This window comes from Petaurus breviceps, unplaced genomic scaffold (genome assembly GCF_028583685.1).
Source record: "Petaurus breviceps papuanus isolate PSGF00001 unplaced genomic scaffold, PetGlider_PUasm1.0 84, whole genome shotgun sequence".
In the NCBI taxonomy this organism is placed as follows: Eukaryota; Metazoa; Chordata; class Mammalia; order Diprotodontia; family Petauridae; genus Petaurus; species Petaurus breviceps.
Genome location: NW_027186645.1, coordinates 14357664 through 14383708, shown reverse-complemented (window position 1 = coordinate 14383708; position 26045 = coordinate 14357664). Strand labels below are relative to the sequence as shown.

At 37.3% G+C, this 26045-nt stretch overlaps 1 protein-coding gene across 1 annotated transcript in view; it reads right to left on the bottom strand.

The window, feature by feature from the left end:
* Window positions 1-26045, bottom strand: part of MET (MET proto-oncogene, receptor tyrosine kinase) — a 168079-nt gene that overhangs the window by 50968 nt on the left and 91066 nt on the right. Inside the window, exons 4-5 of the mRNA XM_069107079.1 lie at window positions 10421-10552; window positions 9581-9754 (exon numbers count right to left, since the gene is read on the bottom strand). Of these exons, the coding sequence (XP_068963180.1) occupies window positions 9581-9754; window positions 10421-10552 (306 nt within the window). The remainder of the gene's footprint in view (window positions 1-9580; window positions 9755-10420; window positions 10553-26045) is intronic.

Here is a 26045-nt window from a genome sequence, read left to right as displayed (position 1 = left end):
GGAGGAATCAGATTAATTTTGATCTGGGACCTTTTTTTGGGGTAAAATTATTGCTATTATCATTGTTGTTGTTTGGCCTTTGTTTTGAAGTGTACCAATGACATCATGGGATTTAAATGAGGCAGAGTTGAACAAAGTCATCTGCCTCACTCTCTCTTCCTGAATCATCAAAGTCCAGTGGCAAAACAAAAGTCAAGATGACTGGCAATGGCCCAGGATGCAGTGGCTTCCTTGGCCTCTTCATGTCTGACCAAGCTCTAAGTATACTCCATAGCACCTGCTTCTGCCACCCTCATGGCTCTTGGAACATGTTGTTCTCATCTGCCCATTCTGTCGGGGGACATCTTCACATGCTTGGGGTAGACATTCAGTTAACTCATCTACAAGGGTCAGTTACTCTCAATTTGGTTTAGCTTGTCTGCTGAGACTTACCTATGGTTTCAAGAAGCTGAAGCTTGTTCAGGGGCCACACTGTAGGGATAAACTATATAGCTTGGGTAACTTGGGTAAAATGAAATGTCTTCCAAGAAGCCTTTTGGAGAAGAGTAGGTTACAGAATATCAGATTCTTTTGATCCTAGCTGGACCAGCCAGCAAGTCTATGAAGTGTCTTCCAAATGGTTACAGTGAGAGCTAGACATGGGTCAAAGTGTGCTAATTCATTCTTGCAGCATTATCTCAACCACAGATGTATAACTCACACAAGTATTTGTTTAGGTTAAAAATATCTCCTTTTGTATTTATTGTTTGTAAAGTTCAATTCAGGTCAACACACATTGATGAAGAGCTTCCTTAGTGCAAGGCCTTGTATTAGGCACTAGGCATGTAAAGCTGAAAAATGACAGCATCTTCCCCAAGGACCTTACAGTTCAGCAAGGTAAAACACAATATGCAAGGGGATGTGTTTGGGCATGGATATGTTAAATTAATTAATTAATCAATCAAGAAGCATTTATTAAATACCTGCTAAGTGCCAGGCACTGGTAATACAAAGACAAAAATGAAACTATTTCTGCCTTCAAGGTGCTTACATTTTAAGGGAAAAGATAACAAATACATCTATAAAGAAAATACTGTGGAGCCAGGGAGAGAGAGGTATCAACTTGGAGTCACACAGGTCCTGAGTTAGAATTAGCCGCAGCTAGGTGGTACAGTGGATAGAGGGCTGGGCCTGGAGAAAGGGAGACTCATCTTCCTGAGTTCAAATCCAGCCCCAGATACTTACTAGCTCTATGACCTGGGAAAGTCACTTAACCCTGTATGCCTCAGTTTCCTCATCTGTAAAAGGAGCTGGAGAAGGAAATGGCAAACCACTCCGGTATCTTTTCCAAGAGAACCCCAAATGGGGTCATGAAGAATTGGACATAACTGAAAAATATCTGAACAATAGCAGCTCAGCCACTCACAAGTCTCTTAATCTCTCTAGGCTTGTTTCTTCATCTGTAAAATAGAGAGGGAGGGTGAACTAGATAAATTATCTCTAAGGCTCCTTCCATGGTTCTCTATCTATAATCCTATAATAAAATATAACATTTATATAGCACTTACCATGTGCCAAGCACTATACTAAGCACTTTAAAATTATGATGTCACTTGATTTTCACAACAATCCTGAGAGGTAGTTGCTGTTATTCTCCCCATTTTATAGATGAAGAAACCAAGGCAGACAGAGGTTAGATATCTGAAGTTAGATTTTAATTCAGTAGTTTCTGTCTCCAGGTCCAGTGCTTTATCTGCTGTACCACAGCTGCCCCAACAAAAAAGGTAATTAATGGGAGGTGGGAGGGCCAGCAAAATATCATTTGAGTTTCAAGTAGAAATGTGATAAGTTTTGGAGTAAATTAGAGATTCTAAGAGGCAGCAGTGGCTTGGGGGGACAGTCACTGCAAAGGTACAGAGATAGGAAATAAAGTTTTGTGTATTGCTGCCCACAACACTAGCCTTCAGTGCAATGCCAGGAAGCTCTCTGATTCTTTGGTGAGTTTCCTTAATGCCCTTTGTTGAGTTGCTGTTGTGTAGGGGAGAACAAATGCCCAGTGTGAGACATGTAGAGGGGTGGCAGTCACTGGGAATTATCATTGATAGTGTTTACTATCATTTGCAGTTTCCTCTTACTGCCTTGTAATTCTGTTTAATCAAATGTCTTTACTTTGAATTCATGGTCATTTGGTTTGGTCTGGTATGGCAACAATCAGCAGGAGGCTGTGAGCTATGAGGGCAAATATCCCAACAACGCCAGAGACCTAGATGAAGCTAAGACAGAGGCCACTTAGAGGAATCTCAAGTGGTACAAAAACATATACATTTACCTAAATAAAAAAGTGATGGGGTGAAGGAGAGAAATTCAGCAGGTGGGAGGGATGGGTAAGGAAGACTTCTTAGGGATGTTTATAGAGATGGGAGCAACAGAGTGGTCTGCTCTGAGCATGGAAGATATAATGGACACAAAAAGGCAAAGAGACAGAAGAGAGAAGGATACTAATAGTTAACTGAGTTAATGGAATTTTTGTCCTCTGTAAATCTTCAAAATTCTGATCATCTTGCTCAATACTTTATAATTATCAGGTTATGATTTTCCTTCTAATAGTAGTAACAAATAAAGACTCCCTGTGAGGGACTTTTAAAATAGCAAATGAAAGCATTGAATGAGTGCCTAACAGTAGTATTATAATTTTCTTCCAAAGCTTATCTTCCATTAAAAATTTGAAATGTTAAAATTTTCACTGAACAATACTCAAAGCACAATATGTTCATTTTATTATTGGCATATTTGGGAACAAATATGCACATAATACCCCCCTCCCCAAAGTTAACATAGATGCATTTTTTTTTTGGTCCTGGTGAAATCAAACCTTAAATCTACTGATGAAACTATAGCAACTCTGAAATCAGATAGTACTCAGGCACTTTTGAAGTTTATAGGAAAACTTCTTTGGCTAAATCTAAAATTAAACAGTAACAACAAACCCCTTCTATTTCCAAGTCAAAAATAAGCTTGTCAATAGCCTTGTGACAATCTAAAAAGGAAATGCTCTTTTGGGGGGTATATTGTAAATTGTGCTGTAAAATATAACAATGGTGGGAAAAGCATAGCTCCACTCTAGAGGTCATACAAAAAGTAGTAAAGGTATTTGCTAAGGCACACTTGATAAAAGTCTAAAAGCTCTTCCTTTATGATTTATATGGGCTCTTAACAAAATTCTGTTATGCAAACATTCCCAACCCTCCCAAGTAAATAATTAGCAAACTAAAGTTTTACCTTCCACTAGTGATCAACCCTCTTTAAGGTCTTAGCTTAATGCTTTAGTGATAGATCTTTTAGCCATAAAGTTCAATTCACAGATGTTGGTTTGTTGTTGTTTTTTTATAAATGAAGATTTACCTCCTCCATCTCTGGCCAAATGAGAACTACTAGAGATTCCTTTATTATTTTGTTAGAAACCCAGTAGGAGAGAATAAGACATCCAAGTCTCATAGGGATCTATTCAGCCTGAGGCAGTCACTGCAGCTGCCATTCCCTATGTTAATGAAGCTTTTTCTTTAGGGAAACCAGCTGCCAAGGGCTCATTTTGGCTGATACAGCTGCCTAGATTTACTCTTTACCCTTGTACCTGAAATGGAATCTAGCTATCACTCTATTCTGCAGGTGCCCTGTAAGGCAAAAGGGAGTCTGGTAATCATGGACAAAGAGTCTTCTCTAGCAGCCAGTAGTCAGAAGTAGGGCTGGATGTTGCATACCCTAAGGATAGATATTGTATCACTCCTGCTTAACCTTAGCTCAGTAGATATAGTGGTGGAACTGGAGTAAGGAAGATCTGATTTCAGATTTGGCCTCAGACACTTAGTAGCTGTGTGAATCTGAACAAATCACTTAACTTCTGTTTACCTTTGTTTCCTCAATTGTAAAATGGGGATAACAGCACCTACCTCACAGAACTGTGGTGAGGCTCACATGATATTAGACTTGTAGAACCCTTAGCAGAGTGTGTGGCCTACAGTAGATACCATATAGATGCTTTTCCCCTCCCTCCTAACAGTCTAAACCCACAAATCTCAACTTTGCCATCTCCTTTTACTTTGCCTTTTTTATGCTGTTAGAAATGATGAAACAAATTATTTCAAAGGGGAATGGAAAGATTGATGTAGAGAAAAGTAAACAGAGCTGGAAGAATAGCTTATAATAATGGAAAGACTTATATGAACTGCTATAGAGAGAAGTAAGAAGAATAACTTATATTATAATATCAATATTATAAAAATGAAATATTTTGAGAACATCTATAAATTGATGAAGAATGAAATGGACTGAACCAGGAAAACAATTTATACAATAACAACAGTATTATAAAGACAAATAATTTGAAAGCTACAAGAACTAATATCAATACAATGACCATTTATAATTCCAGAAGACCAATGATTAAACCTCCTGATACTTTTTGATAGAGAAGTGATAGTTTTAGGGTGCAAAATTAGAACATGCACAGAGAGGATGAGAATATAATTATATACAGCCAATGAAGGGATTTGTTTTCCTTGGCTATGCCTGTTTGCTATAAAGATTTTGGTTTTCTTCTTTCTCCCTCCCCTCACTCCACCTCTCTTTTTCTCTTTAATGAGGTAGAGAGTAAGAGGGAGAGAAAATAGATTTCTATTCATTATTTTTTTTTTAAATAGGTGGTTGATGATATACAGGTATGGAATGTTGTGTGCACTTTCAGATGAAGTCACTATATTGTTAGTTTTGGTTAATTGTTTTATTTACTTTATGACAAGAGACTTCTCACATAGTGAGAGCAATCTGTAAAAGTTTGTAATGTAGAAACAAAACACATCAATAAAACTTTTTTTAAAAGTTTGAATTAATCATTCTACCCCAAAGGCAATTAAATGGGAAGTTCTTTGAATCTTTTTGGGGTCAGGGGACTAGAACTTTGGAATAAAAGCTAAAGAAAGAAGTGGTAGTGGTCTATGAACCCAAGAGCATGTACAGTAGTTTGGGAATGACAGTTTTTCAGGGGGTGAGGGAGAAATATGTAAAATCATTCAATATACAGGGGTTGATTATCTAATAAGAAGTTTTGTAGCCTGGATCCTCCATCTCTTTAGGGAACAATGACTAAGCCCCGATAAATCTATACTTTCCCTTTTCATACATAAAAATGGCACCACTGATGGTCTAAGAATTAGATGTTTTAAGTTTCATGTTAAAATAATACATTTAAATCACATGCAGGTCAAAAATTCATTTAACTCATTGAAAATGAGTTAAATAATACTTTCTAACTCATATATATATATATATATATATATATGTATTTACAGAGTCATTATAGGAAAACAACTTTTCCCTGTTTCTTGGATGGAAATGGTCATGTATGATGCATATTTATAAGTATTAAATGTTTCACTTGAACAGTTCACCCTTTCATCAGTTGCTTGTTATCTTCAAATGTTCTGATCAATTAAGGAGCAGTTTTGATTTCTCCCTGGAATTCAGTTCAATCCTATAAGACATGCTAATTTTTTTCTTAATACCTATACAGCATATATTGGAAAAATCCTCATTTTTAAAAGCCTCTTCTGTATGGTCTTTAAATTCAAGATCAGATAATGTGCTCCAAACAATAAGTTAATTGACTTGCATTCCTGAAACTCTCCTATGTGGAATTGTAAAAGATTTTAGGGATTGAACTTTGTATATTCAGTAAAGCAGCCTATCCTGTGTTTATTGGAGAGCTAAACTCAATACATCAGTTGGATTTTATGCACATGGACTTTAAGCAGATTAGAAAAAGATGAATAATCTGTTTTTTTTTTTAGCAAGAATGTAAACGTCATGGTCTAGCAGAGCATGAAATCTCACTAACAACTATGAAGCAAAAGGGATTTATATACTCAGCTGCATTATTTTCCTTCCAACAGTCCTGAAGCAAGCTTTACAAACCTGTGAATGCTATAATTCAATCTTTTAGAAGATTCAAATCTATCAGTAGTGGATTTATAGAAGGTGCAAGAGGAGAAAAGAAGAAAGTTCACTGTAGTGAGATAAAGAAAATATTTATATTTAGATATGTTTATATGTATACATACTTTAGAAATAATATTTGTATTTAAACATTTATATAATGTTTATGATAAACATTATTCATATTTAGAACACAGAATAATACTGGGCTATCGAGAGCCTGGATAACTAGAAACCTTTCAGCTTCTTGATCTTTGGAGCAAAAATACAATAGCAATGAAGAAAAGTGCACTTAGCCATCAAGGCTTTATAATTTATGAGCACCAGGGGATTAAAACAAATTTTATTAGCACTTCTAACACTATCTGGGTAAACTGGTTCCAGAGAAGCAGACATTTTAGTCACTTTATTCAACTTGACTCAAAAAAGTTTAATTTATTTTTACCACTCTAGTGTAGCCTTTATGACTGATGATATGAGAAGCATACTTATAAGTCTTAAATGTTTCATTTGCACAGGTCACCCTTTCACCAACAGGCTTCCTTCACTTTAAAAATCATCTTGTCTAATTTTTAAATAAAGTAGAGGTGACAGTTGAAAGCACTCATACCCACACCCAGTCACCACACACCCCCACACACATACCCGTGCCTTTCACTGACTGTCTGAGCTCAGATTTCTAGTGTTTCAAATTGCCACCTCTATTTACATGCCCCAGCGTTCATAAAAGAGTAAAATTCCTTATTAGAGAGTGAGCACATTAAATAAAGATAAAAGGGCATAAATATAGCAGGGTAGTTCTTCATTTATTTACTTGCTTTTAGTTTACTCATTGCCTTATCAAACGTGGTCTTAATATTTATGTTACACTTAATAGAAAATGATTTGACTAAATGGACAATCATCCAGTATGAATCTTGCTTCAAACCATAGCTAAATGAAAACAGCCATGAGCTGTGATACCAGCTCTTGTTCTGACTTGTAAACTTTGTTTACTTATGGACTTGATCCAGACAATAGAAACCTATAACTTTCCTATTTCACAGGAGTTAGAGTCGGTGAAGTCCAACTGTTCTATACTAAATGAATTTTCCAGGCAAGGAGAATATATCCTTAGTCATATTCAGAAAAGTAGTTGTAATTTTTTAATTTTTCTCAGTAAGGGTGGTGATGAGGTGTTTTTGTTTTTTGTTTCTTTTAGTAAATTTTCTTATGGAGGTGAACACAGTACCAAAAATATGCTCAAATAAGCAATCCAACAGTTTGAGAATGATAGTAATGGTTCACTAAAGCAGGTAGGTATACTTGTTGCATCTTTATTCTTTAATCTTGCTCTAAAAGCTGTTATGGAAGGTCTGTGGTCATCACCAGCAAGGTCTCTTCCATATACCTGACTGATGGCCACTGGACAAAAAGTGGGTGAGGAATCTGATTTGCCCAAAGAATTGTCAGAAGAACCCCAACTAGTCTGTGGTCAGATAGGGAGGCTCCAGTTGGTCCTCTCTTTTGACCCACAAAATGACTAGGAACTTCTTCCATCTATCAGTCACCTTAGTGAATGGATGGAACATTCCAACTCATTCCACAAGTTACTAAGAAAGGGTTCTTGTCTGGCACTTGAGTGAACAGAGCTCCTGGCCACTTGGAAATGAGTTACAAGGAATCCAGGAAGTGGTGATTCAGGAAGTAACAGTAGAGAGGAATAATGGGGCTCATTATGTGAATAGACCCTATACGCTCATTAGCCAAGATTTCTCAGTAAAGTAGGAAGTGAGCTCACTTAATGATCTTGTTGCTTCTTTTTTATTTAGCTGACTCAAGACATTAGACAGGAGCTCTCTTACCTTCTTTCTTTGATATGACAAAATCTGTCTTCACTCACTTTCTCTTCCCTCCCTCTGGTTTCAATGAAGTGGCTCTCCTTGACAAAGCTAATACTTCCATCTTTGCCCTTGATGCCATCTCCTCCTGACTCTTCATGGTAAGGACAAAGTGCCTGGCTCATGGTAAAGATCTGTTGACTGATCTTGCTCTATCAACCTTCCCTGTTCTGTCTTTCCTTTACTTTCTCTCTGGGTTCCTTCTTCTTCTCCTACAAACTTCTCTTAGTCTATAAACAGGCTCAGGCCTCCCTTCCCCAAACAATAGCCCTTCCCTCAACCCTAATGTCGCTTTCCTTTTGCAAAAAGAGTTAATATTCCTCAACTCTTTGCAATCTGGATTTTGTCCCCAGTGCTCTGCTGAACTGTTTTCCTTCAAGGTCACCAATGATCTCCTAAATACCCCAAACTATGGCTTTTTCTTAATTATCATCCTCTTTTTTCTTTCTTCAACATTTGACCAACTCTCCTTTGGATTCCATGATACTTTTCTATCCTGGTTTGACTCTTTTGTCTTTGATTATTTCCTCTTGGTTCTCTTCACTGCTTTTTGCCTCTTAAGTAAGGAAATCTTACATTTCTAATCTTTCCTCTAACTCTCTACCTGGATGTCCTGCCTGTACCTCAAACTGCGTATAACTGAAAATTGAAATCATTGTCTTTCCCCCTCAAACCTGCCCCTCCTCTTAACCACTTTTTCTTTTTTTGATGACTGTACTTAATTTTCCCAGTTATCTAGACTTGTCACCTAGGATTCCTTCCTCCCCAGGTCTTTCATTCTTCTTTTTTACCTTTTCTATGTCCTTATCACATTCTGCTTTATATTGTTCTAATTACTTGGATACATATTATATTCCAGTAGAATGTAAACTTCATATCTTTCTTTCTATCTCCAGAACCTAACATGGCCAGACACATAATGGCTACTCAATGAATGCTTGTTGAGTTGAATATCTTGTTTGCTTATTAATCTGTAAGCTCCTTGAGGGCAGAGACTGTGTAATTTTTAAAAATCTTTTTATCCCTGAGGCCTAGCACAATATATTTTCTTTCTTTTTTTTTTTTAAGCAATCAGGGTTAAGTAACTTGCTCAAGGTTACACGGCCAGTTATTTCTGGGTGTGGTGCTGGGTATCTGAGCCCGGATTTAATCCAGGTCATCCTGACACTGGAGCCAGTGCTCTTACTCGCTGAGCCACCTGGCCACCCCTAAGCAACTGGGGTTAAGTAACTTGCTCAAGGTTACACGGCCAGGTGTTTCTGGGTGGGTGCTAAGTGTCTGAGCCTGGGATTCGATCTCCAAGTCTTCTCAACACTGGAGCCGGTGCTCTTACTCGTTGTGCTACCTGGCCGCCCCAGCACAATATATTTTCAATAAATGAATAGTTTATTGAACCGAGTTGCCAGATAGATAACATATGAGAGGATATGGCTGTCAAAGGGGATCCCTAGATAGTCAATTCAAGTGCCAAGCTCAATGATATTTTTTCAAACAACAGGATACAGACAAAAGACTGAAATCAAACAGACATATATACTTTGATTGATAGGCATGGTTCATTGAATAAATCAGGTTTTGTTGGTTTTGGGTTTTTTTTTTGTTTTATTTTGTTTTGTTTTTAAAATTTTTGGTCATTACCCTTTTTGGGAGGATGATGGAAATGCTGGAACAGGAGTTTGTAAAAAATAAAAATAAAAAACAGAAACATTTGACAGAGAAAATGAAAACCTTACCTCATAAATAGTAGGCAGACAAATATCTTGGTTCCCTAGCTCAATGACACATTCTTCAGATTTCACACATTGATTATGACACCAGGTACACTGTACAAAAGGAGGGGCTGAGAGACATTGACTGCAGGACTTAAAATGGTCACAGCCTAGGCCATTCAATGGGATCTTGGTTATCTGTGGATAAAGAATAGGAAAACATTTCCAAATTTAATTTTTCGTTAAACAGAGATCAAATACAGAAAAGATACATTAAACATATTACTTTATAGGATCTGTTACTATACCAGTTACACACAATAGTTTTGTTTCTGATTAAAGGATTAGATGTAATGTATTCATTCTTGTACTTTTGCTATGTGCAACTGTGTGGTGAAAGGTAGTGATATTCTTACCTGGAATTTTACTTGCAATGATACACTTGTTGTTTAACAGTTATTCTGCCCTGCCTGCCATAAATTTGAAACAACAAAAATCCAAGCTACAGGAAGATGACTCATGACCCCCCAGGAAGTTCTAACATAAGATCCAAATTTATATTTTCTGGCTTTTGTAGGTTTGTACCACAGTTTGTTGCTGGGTTTTAAATATTCATTTTTTGTTTATTTTCCTCATAGAGAATAGAAAGCAAAACAGAAAGCATAGTTGCAGTGGCTCAAAGGCCTCCTTCAGGTTCAGTCATCTTGGTATAAAAAATGTAAATTGACTTTACTGATCTTTGGAATCCCCTTGGGAGAAGCTCTCTGCACATAGATCCAAGAGGAAGTGGAAAATTACAAATGGCCAAAGAAACTTGTAAATATCTTTTTGCAAAGAACCTCAGCTAATGGGGAAAGATCTAACCTTCTTCCCAGTGATAACTAGTGTGAAGCCGTCTGTATTTAATGGATGCTCAACAATCACTTCTGGAGAAACAGGGTGGGAATCCAGTTGAAAATTCACATGAGGGGTTGATTGTCCTCGAGAAACCACAACCTGAAAGAAGAAAAAGAGAAAAAAGAAAACCTTTATGGTAATAAATTCAATACAATCCCAGAGAAGTTTGATAATAGGATAAGAGAAAGCATATATGACTGGTGTAACATTTGAATAGTCTATCTTGCAGTTTAGTCAATCATTTTTAAAATTAACCCTCTGCCTTTGGGAAAGCCTACTAAAAAGCATGAGATAATCAATTGTTTATAATTTTTCAGAAGTTTCCTGGGGAGGCAATGTGTCTGCTTGTGTGCAAAACATCATAGAAGAGAGAAGAAATGGAAGAAAAAAGACTCCTTTACTTAGTAACATAGCTGTAGCTATGAAGGAATTATTATTTATTTCTAATCTAAATCTTTACCACTTTCATGGTCACAGAAATAGAAGGGACCTCAGAGGTCCTCTAGTCCAATCTTCTGAGGTTTTTTAAGGGTCACTGGTAGGAGTTGAGCCCATTTTTTCAGTCTTTGGAGCTGGCTGCCTTGCCACACAGCTAGTTTGTGGCCTTAAGTCACTACCTCTCTAGATCTCAGTTTATTCACACAAAATGGAGAGGTTATAGTTAATGGCATCCCAGGTTCTTCCCACCACTAACATTCTGTGATCTGTATTCTTTAGTCAGTGGAAATGAAGAGAGTGCTTGGGACATTGTTGTTATTATTCATCCTTCATTCTCAAAGAGGACCAATGACATCAGGAGGGTGATGTCTTGACTTGCAAGTGAATTGGATTTAAGTGAGGTAGAGCTGTGAAAAGTTATCAACCCCAGTCTCTCCTCCACAGTCATGACATAGGCTGGGATGACTGGCGATGGCCCGGATGCAGTGGGAGACCTTTGTCTTTTTAAGCTAAGGTTTTCACCAGGTGCTTAATAAATACTTTGTGATTGATCAATAGATATATTGCTGTGCTGGAGATGTTAAACATTCTTCTTCAGTTTAAGATAAGTCTAATTTCAATCCACCTTTTTCCTAGATCCTTAACTATTTTTTTTAAATTTTTCTCTTCTGGATCCCTTCTAAATCTTTTGGAGTGGCTAAAATGAATCCTCAGACTATTTTGTGATCATGTGACATATTGTGACTTGAACTGGCCTATAAACAAATTTCTGGCTTCCTGTTTGTCTTCAGAATATGGACTGATGTTTGTAACAATGTCGTGAAAACTGTACTGAAGTTATCATATAATTCTCCTATTTCATTTCAGTGTTTATAATAGCCTCCTGATCAGTCTCCTGGCTTCAAGTATCTCCTCAGACCAGTTCATCCTCCACTCAGCTGATCCTCCTTAACTGCGGGTCTGACCATGTCACTCCCTTATTCAAATAACCCCAATGATTCCCTAGTGTCTCTAGGATCAAAAATAAAGTCTTCGGTTTGGTTTTGAGAGCCCTTCATGACTTGGTCATCTCTTCCCTTTCCAGTCTTTTAAACCAGAAGATTTATTCCTTATTCATCTTACTCTTCACCGCCCCCTTACCCCTTCCACTCTGTTTTTCAGGGAAATAGCCTCTTTGCTGTTTCTCTGACTATACCCCATACCTGGAACTTTCTCCTTCTTCACCTCTGAATCCTGGTTTCCCTAGGTTCCTTCAAGTTTCAGTTAAAGTCCTACCTTTTGACTTGGCTATTTTGATCAATGCAATGATCCAAGATAACTGCAAAGGACTTATGATGAAAAGTACTATCTACCGAGAGAGAGAGAGAGAGAGAGAGAGAGAGAGAGAGAGAGAGAGAGAGAGAGAGAGAGAGAGAGAGGCAACAATCTAAATGTGAATGCAAATTGACATATAATTTTCTTGCTTTCTTGCTTTTTTTGTGAAATGGCTAAAATGGAAATATATTTTGCATGATTTCATAGGTATAATTGATATTATTTTGCTTGCCTTCTCCATGGGAGGGGGAGAAAGAATTTGGAACTAAACTTTAAAAAGAAAATAAGGATAAAACTAGATAAAAAATAAAAAATGTAACATCCTACCTTTTGGGGGAAAACCCCTCCTAATTCTCTTTAATCTTAGTGTCTTCCCTCTGATATGATCTCCAGTTTATCCAGCATATATTCTGTTTATACCTAGTTGTTTGCATGCTAGGCTTTGAACTCCTTGAGGGCAGGGACTTTTTTTTGTCTTTTTCTGCATTCCCAGTACTTAGGACATTACCTGACACAATCAGGTACTTAATAAATGCTTGTTAACTAATTGATTGTAATTTTGAAAAATTTCCTCTAGCTGGGTCAGCTCTAGGATAGCAGGTTTCATTCCCCATCCTTACAACATTGCAGAATGGGGCACTGTAAATGTTAAGTAAAGTGCTAAATTTTCAGAGGGCCAGGGATTATGGGCAATAGCAACTGCCAGAAAAAACCAACAACAAGATCACTATCTTAGAGTAATGGTTGGGGACTAGGAGTGTTTCAAGGCCCTCGCTAACATGATGATTAGGCTTAAACAGCTATGGCATGGTATAGGAGAATGATAATAATACCTAGCATTTATATAGCTCTCAGAGTTTTGAAAGTCCTTTACATATTCTAATTCATTTGATCCTCACAGCAATCCAGTGAACTAGGTGTTATTGTTAACATGATTTTATTGATGAGGAAATTGTGAGAGGGTCAGATAGCTCATAAGCATTGAGGCAGTATTTGAAATGAGGCCTTTCTTACTCTGAATTTTATCCACTTCACCACTGAGGAGAAACAGTACCAAAGAAAGAGTTAAAAGGCTGGAGTTTGAATACTGATCCTATGACTTTACTCAAGTTATGTTGGGCAAGTATTTATTTACTCACTTGTAAAATGGGGATCATGCTTGCATGATCTGCCTGACTGTGAGGATCAAATAACATAATGAAAGAAGATTGGTATTATATAGCTGACACTTATGTGTAGCTGATGTTCTAATGACACTGTAAATGTTTACAAAGCTTTGCATAGATTATTTCACTTTAGCTCTGTGGGGAAGGTATTAAAGATGTTATTTTCCCCATTTTACAGAGGAGGAAACTAAAAGTTCAGACAAGGTATTTGATTTGCCTGAGGTCACACACTATCAGAGGCAGTAGCTGAACCTAGGTCCCTCCTGTCTCAGGTCCAGTGATCTTTTACTTCTCCATGGTGTCCTAGGCTCTACTCTTTTGTGGAATTGGGCAACATTCCTTGTAGCCATCTGCTTTTCAGTGAAAAATTTCATTCATTTGCATAGGTAAGGAAAAAGCTGGGCCAACATTAACCTTTATGCTATTAGGGATGGCATAATGACTCCTCCGGCTTTCTCATCTATAAAAAAGGAATGAGAATGTGCATTCATCTCATAGGAGTAACTAACTGGCTGCAAATTACCTTGAATAAATCCCACAAAGCAATTTATAAATGTTCTAGGGAATCATTAGTAAATCTCCATTTCAGTGCAATAAATGGTATTGTAATGGCCTGAAACAATTTGGGAATCTTCCAAAATGGTCTAATTTTCTCCAAGGGAGTGGTATATGAATAGGAAAGCTCATCGAGTTCACACAGAACCTATTGTTTTAAGAGTTCACACTTGATTGGGCATTTGTTTAACATTCATTTACCAAAGTGCTTGACAATAATGTATTCTATAACATCACCTTAAGCAGATTGACTATGCCTGTATATCAGGAAATTGTGATGCAACAAAGGTCACTCTGTTTGGAATTGTTTTGAGTGGGAGACGATATTCTGGACAGGAACTATTATTGCTCCAACATTAGACATTAGAGACAAGACAACGGCACAATTGTTGACAAAAATCACACTTTGGGAACTGCACACAAATGAAATCATTCATGTAAAGTGAGAACAGGTTAAATGATTTGTCCCAATTATTGTATATTGTTTCCCCAAGTGAGAATCTTAGTATTTGCTCAATGAATTAGGGAATTCTTACTGAATGTGTTTAAGAAGAGTGTTAGAGATCTTGTTGGAGGCAATTTGCATTTCAGGTATAAGATTGGGGTAGGTGGGACTCTAAGATGCCCACCAGCTCTAAGATTCTCTGATGCCATGATTTCAGACCTGGTGTCCTGTTTGCTAAACAACTTAGATTTACTTTCCAAATTCATAGCCTACATATTTTTTGCCCTCACTCTGTCCAGAATATAGTCATGTTATATTTATTTCTCTTCATATTTCTTATGTATGATTCTATAGTGGGAATGTTGAAGCCTGACTTTTCAACTTTTTGTCCTCTAATAATAATTTCAGAAAGAAAACTGGAAAAACTATCTTTCTAGGAACAAGTGACTACTGTAATCTTAGAATTTATGACAGAGGAGAGAGTCAGGTTAAGTAGCCTCAAAGTAGGGGCAGTGGCTTTCTGAGAGTTCAGAGAAAGAATAGGTACATTCCCATGGCTTTTTTTTTCATTTTTCAAATGCTTTATTAACTTCTGATTTACATCATTCATTTCTGCCAGATTTTGAGTTATAAATTTCCTCCCCTTTTTTCCCCTACCAACTGCCCCAAAATAGCAGTCCCACAGGATATCCCCTCCTCCAATTTGCTCTCTCCCATATTTTCTCCCATACCCCTTTCAAATTTTCCAGTAGGGCATGGTGGATCTCTATGCCCCAGTGCCTGTATATCTTATTTCCCAATTACAATGTAAAATAATATTAATAATAGTGCATATATATATTTTTTGTATACATTTGATTTTAAAACTGAATTCCAGATTCATTCCCTTCCTCCCTTGTCACCCACCCTTACTGGGAAGATAAGCAGTTCAGTATAAGTTGTACATGTGTGGCTAATGCAAAACAATAACATAGTAGATATATTGTAGAAGACTGACTATATTTCGCTCCCTCCTATCCCACCTCCCACTTGTTCTATTCTCTACTTTGATCCCATCACTTTTCAAAAGTGGGTGTTTCCAACTTCCCTCCCTCCCAGCCTGCCTTCCCTCTCACCCCCTTCCCCCCTACTCTCCTGTAGGGTGAGATACCCTATTTAGTGTGTATTTCATTCCCTCCCCAAGCCAAATTCAATGGGAATAAGGTTGACCCATTCACTCCCTTTTGCCTTCCTATTCTTCCCCTCCATTGTAACCATTTTCCCTTGCCTCTTCTGTATGAGATAGTTTACCCCATTCTATCTCTCCCCATCTCCTCTCATATTCCTCTCTCACCTCTTAATTTCATATTTTAAGTATCATCCCTTCCTGTTAAATTGGTCCTGTGCCCTCTATGTATACCTGTAAACATATATACACTCATTCATATATGTATTCATATATCCATATACCCTTATATATAGACATATATATTTCTATTCCTTTCAACTATTTTCATACTGAGAAAAGTTTCATCAGTTGCAATTATTGTTTTTTCCATGTAGGAATGTTAATAGTTCAACTTTGATAAGTTCCTTATGATTTCTTTTCCCTGTTTACCTTCTCATGCTTCTCTTGCTTCTTTGACATTATCTGAATGTCAAATTTTCTATTCAACTCTGGTTTTTTCAGCAAGAATGCTTGAAAGACCTCTATTCCACTGAATGACCATATTTTCCCCTGAAACATGATACTCAGTTTTGCTGGGTAGGTGATTCTTGGTTTTAATCCCAGCTCCTTTGACCTCCAGAATATCATATTCCAAGCCCTACGATCCCTCAGTGTAGAAGCTGCCAGATACTGGGTTATCCTGATTGTGTTTCCACAATATTAAAATTGTTTCTCCATGGCTGTTTGTAATATTCTCTCCTTAATCTGGGAATTCCAGAACCTGGCTATAATATTCCTAGGAGTTTTCTTTTTGGGATCTTTTTCAGGCGGTGATCGGTGGATTCTTTCAACCTCTATTTTGCCCTCTGGTTCTAAAACATCAGGGCAGTTTTCTTTGAGAACTTCCTGGAGGATGATTTCTAGGTTCTTACTTTGATCATGGCTTTCAGGTAGTCCAATAATTTTAAAATTATCGCTCCTGGATCTATTTTCCAGGTCAGTGGTTTTTCCCATGAGATATTTCACATTGCCTTCTATTCTTTCATTTGTTTGGATCTGTTTAACAGCATCTTGATTTCTCATAAAGTCAATAGCTTCTATTTACTCCAATCTAATTCTGAAGCAATGATTCTCCTCATTGAGCTTTTGAGATCCTTTTTCCATCTGGCAAATTTGGCTTTTTAAGGCATTCTTCTCCTCATTGCCTTTTTGAGCCTCTTTTGCCATTTGAGTTAGTCTATTTTTTAAAGCGTGATTTTCCTCAGGCTGCTGACTTTCATTTCATAATTTTCTTGCATCATTCTCATTTGTCTTCCCAATTTTTCCTCCACTTCTCTTATCTGCTTCTTAAGGTACTCTATGGCCTGTAACCAGCTCGTATTTTCCTTTGAAGCTTTTGGTGCAGGAGTTCTGACTTTACTGTCTTCCTCCTGTTCCATGCTTTGCTCCTTTTTGTCCCCAAAATAGGAGTCTAATGTTGGAATCTTCTGTCTGCTTTGTTTCCTTTTCCTGGTCATGCTGCCCCTCAGTCACTTGACCCTTGGGCTTTTTGCCACAGTAGGACTTTGCCACCAGACAGGGGAGCTTTCCTCCCAAACGCTGGGGTTTTCTCAGCTGCCAGAGTTATTAATTGGGTGCCCTCTCTGAGTTCTCCACATCTTTGGGCAAGCTGGACACACACCCCAGGACCTCCACCCTAGACTGCAATCCAGATCCAAGAAGTTTAAAGCAAGAGTGATTACCCCTCAGCTTGGTCACTTGGTCCCCCTACACTCTACAGGCCAGGAGCTGAAGCTGCCATGTGGCATTGGCTGGCTGTGCTGGGGAGTCTCATCAGCTTCTCTCCCTTGGGGCAAAAGCTGATGTACTCCTTGTTACTGGGTCCCAAAGTCCAGACTGCACTGACCTCTCACTTTGTCCTTCACATCTGTGTGTTGATAATTCTGGAAATGGCCACAGTTGCTGCTGTTCTGGAGTCCCTTCTGCCAGAGGCTGGTCAGACCTGCCCTGGGGCTAAAAGCTCTGGCTTGTGGCGGGTCTGGGCTCAGCTCCCAGAGCTCTGGGCTGGCCGATTCCTGCCAGCTTGCTGTGCTGTCCTCAGTGGGAGGTTAGCTTCTCTGTGTCATTTTGTGGGTTCTGTAGCTCCAAAGTTTGTTCAAAGTCCCCTTTTTACATTGATTGGGGAAGGTGGAAGCCAGAGCTGCTCGGAGGTCCTGCTTCTACTCTGCCATCTTGACTCTGCCCCCATTCCCATGGCTTTAAAATTCTACTGAGAAAGTTATAGCCCAAGAGGAATCAGTTGCTTTTCAGAACTAAATTCTCACACACATGTACATGCATACATGAACACACACACACAATGAAGAACTGTTTGAAGAGATGATAGGAATGCACAAAAGACTCAGTGATCAACTTTGATTTAAAAACAAACAAACAAACAAACAAACATGTATAAAAAACAGAAGCAAGTAAAGGAAATGGAGCCTAAATTACTATTGGCTTTCTTGCCCCAGTATATCATTTAGCTGATTCATATTGATGTAATTTTAGGCTAAAATGAGACAGGCATAGTATCTGTAATGGGGAAATGCAGTGGATAGAGGTCCAGGCCTGGAATCAGGAAAATCAATTCAAATATGGCCTCAGACACTTACTAGTTATGTGATCCTGGGCAAGTCACTTTACCCAGTTTCCTCATCTGTAAATGGCAAGAAGGACATGGCAAACCACTCTAGTATCTTTGCCAAGAAAACCCTGAATGGGGTCACAAAGGGTCAGACATGAACAACAACAGCAGCAATGTATCTATAATAAGAGGAGTGACATGTTTTCTGTGTACTGCCCTAGTTAGACTGTATATGGGATATTATGTTCCATTCCAGTCACCACATTTTGGAAGGACATTGACAACCTGGAACAAATTCAGAGGAGGGTGGTCAACTTGGTGAAAGGACTAGAGACTATGTTCTCTACCAATCAGCTGAAGGAACAAGGCACATTCAGCCTGGAGAAGAACCTGGGGGTGGGGTAAAATTATCCGGTAGAAAAACCAAATACTTAAAGAACTGTTGTGGAAAGCAGATTTGATTTATTCTGTGTTGCTACAGAGAGAAAAATTAGGAACAATAGATAAAAGCTGTTAAAAAGCAGAAACAGTCTTGATTTCAGGAAAACATTTAAAACACAATTAGAGCCATTACTAGGTAGGATGGACTGAATGGTCGCTTATTACAGTATTGTAGAGAGGATTCTTGTCATGGGATCACAAATTTCAAGCTAAAAGGACCTCATAGATCACTGAGTTGAACCTCTTCACTTTGCAAATGAGACACAAAGCAGTTAAGTGAATTACCCAGGGTCAGGAAATAGTAAACATCTGAAGTGGGATTCAAACCCAGGGTTCTTGTCTCCAAGCAAACCAATGGCTCTCCCCTGCAGAGTCTTGCTATATTACTCAGTCTCTCTTGTTCAGGTACAGTTAGATTATGTGACCTCAAAGGTATCTTCCAAGTCTGTGGTTCTTTGATACTTATTAAGTTCTTCCAGACTCATTATGTAAAGTTTTTGTTCATTCATGTGTGTCTCTCTGTGACCCCATGGACCATAGCATTCCAGTCCATTCTGTCCTCCACTATCTTCTGAAGTCTGTCTAAGCTCATAGTCATTGCTTCCATGTCACTATCCATCCATGTCATCCTCTTCCATCCCTGTCTCCTTTTGCCTTCAATCTTTTTCAGCTTCAGAGTCTTCCAGTGATGAGTCCTTTCTTGTCATTATATGGTGAAAGTTTTTAAATTTCAGCTTTAGTATTTGACCTTCCAACTAAAAGAATTAATTTCTGTATTTCCTTATTTGATCTCCTCAATGTCCAAAGGACTCTCAAAAGTCTTCTCCAACACTACAATTTCAAAGTGTTGATTCCACAGTGCTCAGCTTTTTTACTTAGATTCTAATTCTTGCAGCCATACACATTAGTACTGGAAAATCCCTAGCTTTGACTATAGGGACCTTTGTCGGCAAGGTGATGTCGCTGCTTTTTAGTATGTTGTCCAGGTTTGCCATCACTTCCCTTCTAAAGACAAGCATCTTTTAATTTCATGGCTACAATTGCTAACAGTGATCCTTGAGACCAAGAATATAAAATCGGACACTGCTTCTAATTTTTCTTTCTTCATTTGCCAGAAAGCGATGGGACCAGATGCCACATGCTTATTTATTTATTTTTTTAATGTTGGGCTTCAAATGAGCTTTTGCAGTCTCCTCTTTTACCTTCACGAAGAGGCTTCTTAATTCTTCTTCACTTTCTGCCATGGGGGTGGTATCATCTGCATATCTGAGATTTGTTGGTATTTCTCCTGGTAATCTTAATTCTGGTTTTTGATTCTTCCTGCACTATGTACAATTGTTCCTCCTTAAGCTCCCCCTTTCCCTTCTCCTATCCTTGTGTTTTCTTTAACACTTGCCTACGACTGAAAGAATCTCTCTGGATTCCTGAGCCACCTTCTCTGTCTTTGTTAAAAGCATAAAGCTCATTTAGTATTATTTTCCCATAGGGGAAAAAACCTAAACCTGAATAAAAAAATCCCTTTTCTAAAATTAAAAAAAAAGTTCCCATTGTTGGGATTTAATTAGCATCATTTTGTGATGGCTGGTTATCTGATTTATTTTTGTATCTAAAAAAATTCACTCCACAGAGACTTTGAATCCATAGCTAAGATTAATGTCCAATTTTAACAGTGCTTATTTATGTAGACATTGCTCCAAAAGGAAATGGGGTAAATGGGGTAAATAGCACACAAGTTGAAAGTGAATGAAATAACTTCCCAGTCCCTTTTCCAGTCTTGTTTCAGCAATTATTGCTAAACCTTTTTGCCTTTAAGGGAAAGCCTCAGCAGGTTGGCCCACCTAGATAGTTTTCAGAGGCATAGAAGGAAATACTCTAAGGAAATTGTTAAGTAGCTAGCAATTAAACAAAGCTCTATGCCTTTAATGGGTCTCAGATGAGTTTTGTTTGTTAATATAGAGGGGGACAAACAACAGAAGGCCAGGGAAAGCCATGTGAAAAAGCTTGATTAATGTTTGGAATTATGAGTAGAGGTAGTACCACAGCTGCAAATACCTTTTTAGTTGATCATTATCCATGTTTCCTCAAGAATACCCATCCCTCTAAAATGCAAAGAATGCTTTTCTATCCTTAATTCCCTACTTTCACTTATTGCCAGAATTCCTTCTCATTGAGTAATAATATTAACCCTTTCAAAACCCTGAAGCAGTGTCTGGGTGTTCACAATAAACTGGGGGATTTATTTTGGTTGTAATAGAAATGAAACAGAAAGGAACAGAAGTCTGGGCCTTGCCTCCAAATTCAGTTTTTATGACACCTAACAGCACCAGTTTACATGAAGTATGAAGCTGGCAATTGGTTGAAGCCTCTGTGTGCTGATGGCTGATACGTAGACTTCAGGTCTTAACATCCCTGTTTTTTCATCAACTTTATAAAAATAAAAAAAAATTTGGGGGGTAGGCGGGAATGCCTGAGTGTATAATTTTGACTGTTTAGGCTAGGACAAAATGTTAAGCTTAGGAAAAATAAATTAGAATAAACATGTCTCTCACCCCTCTCACCTCACTGAAATATAAAAATGTTAGATTATTAACATTTTAAAAAGATGACGAATAAGATTTAAATGAGATGCTCCATGGCCACCTGATACTTATTACTCACAATTTATTTCAAAGACCCATGTTATAGGAAGGTTTTTATGTGAAGTTATATATGGAAATAGTATCCAAATAAACAAATAAAATAATACCTGAATTGTTATAAAAGTAGTAATAATACAATTATTTAAAATGGAATAATCTGAATTTCATCTGACTTTCCTTATCAAGTGGCCAAAATAATACTAAATTAGTTTTGAAAATCTCACTATATTTTTTCTTCTTCTTTTTTAAACAGATATGTGATTTCATGGAATGAGGAGCTTTTGGTGAGGAAGTTTCTCTACCAATACAGAAGATCACTTATTTGCTCTGCAATTTATAGCCTTAAGGGATACATGTAGCACTTGAGAGGGTGAGTGATCTGGCCAAGGGTCAGAGAGACAGGATGTGACAGACCCAGGACCTGAACTAAAGCCTAGCTACTAATGCCAGCTCTCTCTCCACTACACCACACTGCCTGTCATATTTTTTTCATATGTTCAGAAAAAAGGTAAATCACGGATTTTAAGAAATGGGAATAATTTTACTGGCAGCCAATTTGAAGTGCTGCAAATTGCTTTGAACCAAGATATAAAGCTAGTAATTTTAATTAGTGCTATTATAGCTACTGAGATTTAGTGAATTACTTTTATATCAGTGGTTCTCAAAGTGTGGTCCAGGAATCCCTGAGACCCTTTTAGTGGGTCCTTGAGGTAAAAAGTATTTTCATAATAAAACTAAGATATTTTAATTTTTTCTTTTAAAAAATTTTTTTGGTCTTTATTAATTTGTTTACTTTTAGTTTACAAGTTTCAGTTCCACAATTCCTTGAGTTTCAAATTTTCTCCCCCTCCCTATTCTCCCTTTCCCCATGGCTGCATACAATCAAGTATAGGATCTGCAAATACTTTCACATTAGACATTAGTCAGGTTATAAAGAAGGATTGTATCAGATGGAATGAACAATGGAAAAGAGGAAACAAGACCAAACAAGAAAAAGAAAGAGAGCAGGTAGTTTGCTTCAATCTGCATTCAAACTCTGTTCTTTCTAGTTCTTTCTCTGAATGTAGACATCTCTCTCCATCAGGAGTCTTTTGGAATTGACTTATTATTAATTTTTGGAATTATGAGTAGAGGTAGTACTACAGCTGCAAATACCTTTTTAGTAGATCATTATCCATGTTTCCTCAAGAATACCCATCCCTCTAAAATGCAAAGAATGCTTTTCTAATTCTTAATTCCCTACTTTCACTTATTGCTTTGCTGAGAAGAGTCCAGTCTATCAAAGTTGGTCATCACACATACATTGTATCTGTAATTGTGTACAAATTTCTCCTGGTTCTGCTCTTCTCACTCAGCATCAGTTCGTATAAGCCTCTCCAGGTAAAATAGGAAGTCCATCTGCTCCTCATTTCTTATAGTATAATAGTATTCCATTATATTCATATACCACAACTTATTTAGCCATTCCCCAATTGATGGGCATCCCCTTAATTTCCAATTCTTTGCTACCACAAAAAGAGCTGCTATGAATATTTTTGTACATATGAGTCTTCCTCCCACTTCTATGATCTCTTTGAGATATAACCCTAGAAGTGGTATTGCTGGGTCAAAGGGTATGATATTACTTGTAGCCCTTTGGGCATAGTTCCACATTGCTCTCCAGAATGGTTGAATCAGTTCACAACTTCACCAACAATGCATTAATGTTCCAATTTGTCCACATCCTCTCCAGCATTTATCATTTTCCTTTTTTGTCATCTCAGCCAATCTGACTGGTGAGATGTGATACCTCAGAATTGTTTTGACTTGCTTTTCTCTAATCAATAGTGATTTAGAGCATTTTTTCACGTGCTTATAGATATCTTTAATTTCTTCCTCTGAAAACTGCCTGTTCGTATCCTTTGACCATTTATCAATTGGGGAATGACTTATATTTTTATAGATTTGACTCGATTCTCTGTATATTTTAGAAATGAGTCCTTTATCAGAGACATAGGTTGTAAAAATTCTTTCCCAACTTTCTACTTCCCTCTTAATCTTGTTTACATTGGCTTTGTTTGTACAGAAGCTTTTCCATTTCATGTAATCAAAGTTATCCATTTTGTATTTTATAATGCTCTCTAATTCTTGTTTGGTCATAAAGTCTTCCCCTCTCCACAAATCTTACAGGTAAACGATTTTTTGCTTTCCCAGATTGCTTACAGTATCAGCCTTTATACCTAGATCCGGCACCCATTTAGACTTGATTTTGGTATATGGTGTTTGATAATGCCCAGTTTCAGCCATACTATATTCCAATTTTCCCAGCAGTTTTTGTCAAATAGTGAGTTCTTATCCCCAAAACTGGGTTCTTTGGGTTTATCAAACAGTAGATTACTATAGTCATTGACTGCTGAGTCTCGTACCTAATCTATTCCATTGATCCACTGCTCTATACCTCAGTCAGTACCAAGTAGTTTTGATGACTGCTGCTTTATAATACAGATTAAAATCTGGTATAGCTAGGTCACCTTCCCTAGCATTTTTTTCATTAATTCCCTTGATATTCTGGACCTTTTGTTCTTCCAAATGAATTTTGTTACTATTTTTTCTAGTTCTATAAAGTAATTTTTTGGTAAATTGATTGGTATGGCACTAAATATGTAATTTAATTTAGGTAAAATCATCATTTTTATTATATTAGCTCAAGCTAGCCATGAGCAATTGATGTTTTTTTTCCAATTAGTTAGATCTGACTTTATTTGTGTGAAAAGTGTTTTGTAGTTGTGTTCATATAGGTCTGGGTTTGCTTTGGCAGGTAGATTTCCAAACATTTTATAATGTCTGCAGTAACTTTAAATGGGATTTCTCTTTCTATCTCTTGCTGTTGGATTTCATTAGAAATATACAGGAATGCCAAGGATTTATGTGGGTTTATTTTATATCCTGCAACCTTGCCAAGTTTATTTATTGTCTCAAGTAGTTTTTCACTTGATTCTCTAGGATTATCATCATATCATCTGCAAAGAGTGATAGCTGATATTTTAATTTTTAAAATGGTAAATGTCAATATATAGAACCTATATAAACAAAAGCTCTTCAGGGAGATCCTGAATACTTTTTTTTAAAAGCAATTGGGGTTAAGTAACTTGCTCAAGGTTACATGGCCAGTTATTTCTGGGTGTGGTGCTAAGTATCTGAGCCTGGATTCAATCCCCAGGTCATCCCGACACTGGGGCTGGTGCTTTTGCTGTGCTACCTGGCTGCCCCCCTGAATACCTTTTAAGAATATAAAGTGGTCCTGAGAACAAAAAAATTAAGAACCACTGCGCTTCATTATAAAATCTTTGAAGTAAAAAACATACTATATTATTTTCTTTTATCCCTCACAAGGTATATGGTTTTCACATAATGTCTTGGATATGCAAAGAAATAAACAAAGATTTATAGAATGAATGAATTATGAAACAAGAAGAGTAATTAGGATTTGATGTTGGTAAGTTACTTTAAAATGTAGAGTAAAATCTGGAAAGACTTCAGAAGTCTGAGCAAATAATGCTGTCTGGTTTTGTTGCAGGCCTAAATTTTCATTTTTACCTACCACCAATTGGGATTGTTGAACAAAGTGGTTATGGAACAGACTTAAGGCAGTTTGAGTTAACCTTGCCTCCAGGTTGGCTGAGAGGGGAACTCTTTGGGTCAAGGAAGATATAAAGTCATCTCTAAGACTCTGGCAGTGGTTCTACATAAATGCTATTATTATTACTGTTATTATTATTATTTATTATTAGTAGTAGTAGTAGCAGTATTAACAGTGAACACTTTCAGGAAGCATGACTCCTTGTCTGATGCCAGACTTGCTTCATTTTGATACCCACAGAATCATTAACAAATAGTTGTGTCTGTTAAGGAAACTTAAGTAATCTTAAGACATTCAGGGAAAATAACTAGTTTGATAAGTCTTTAAGGTGGCATTTTGCTCTTCCATGACCAATTCTTTCTCATAGTAAACAAATAATAGACCCACTGGAGTCCTAGATTTGTTATACCTCTTGATCAGTAGTGACTGGGAAGATGTGTTCTGCTGTTGAGAATTGTTTATGAAAGCCCATCTGTCTCCTCATGTTTTCATCAAGAAGCTTCTTGTTACATTACCATTCTCATCCAATTTTATAGAGCTGAGAAAGACCAGAGAGGTGCTGGTAACTGTTTATGTCTTTTCAGTCTCCCACTTTGGAAAATAACAACATTGTCCATTATCTTATCCATTCCTTCACACTCTTCCTCTCTTTGAGAGCCCTTGAAAATTGTTCATTGAGTGATTTTGAAATTGAGTCACATCCAGCATGGCTTTCTTCTGCATCTGTGTTGTCAAGGCCAGATGCTTTTCCCATCTTCCTCTTCTTAATTGCTATTGCCATGTCCTCACAAGTGCATAAGGTGCTTAAAGCAGGGAAGTCCACATGCAGCAAAACAACCATGAACTATTTTTATGAACCAACTTTATGAACCATTCTGTAAACACATTTTAGATTTTAGACTAACAGCTAAATTTATCTGAAAATAGCACTAAAAAGTGTGGTTCATACTTTAATAAAAAAAATTCCATTGCTACCCTCAAAAATGGGGTGGTGGAGGAAAAAGTTTTATTATACATCTTGGAAATTTTACACCTCTGGGTATATGTGTCGCATTTAAAAATGCAACAGATACGATTTATATGATTGTGAATTTGCCTTTGAAATCTTAGAATTTAAGCCACTCATTTTTAAAAATGCCTTTGACTGAGATTTCTGGTTGGTAAACACAACATACAAAATATCATTATGAAATCCCTGACTT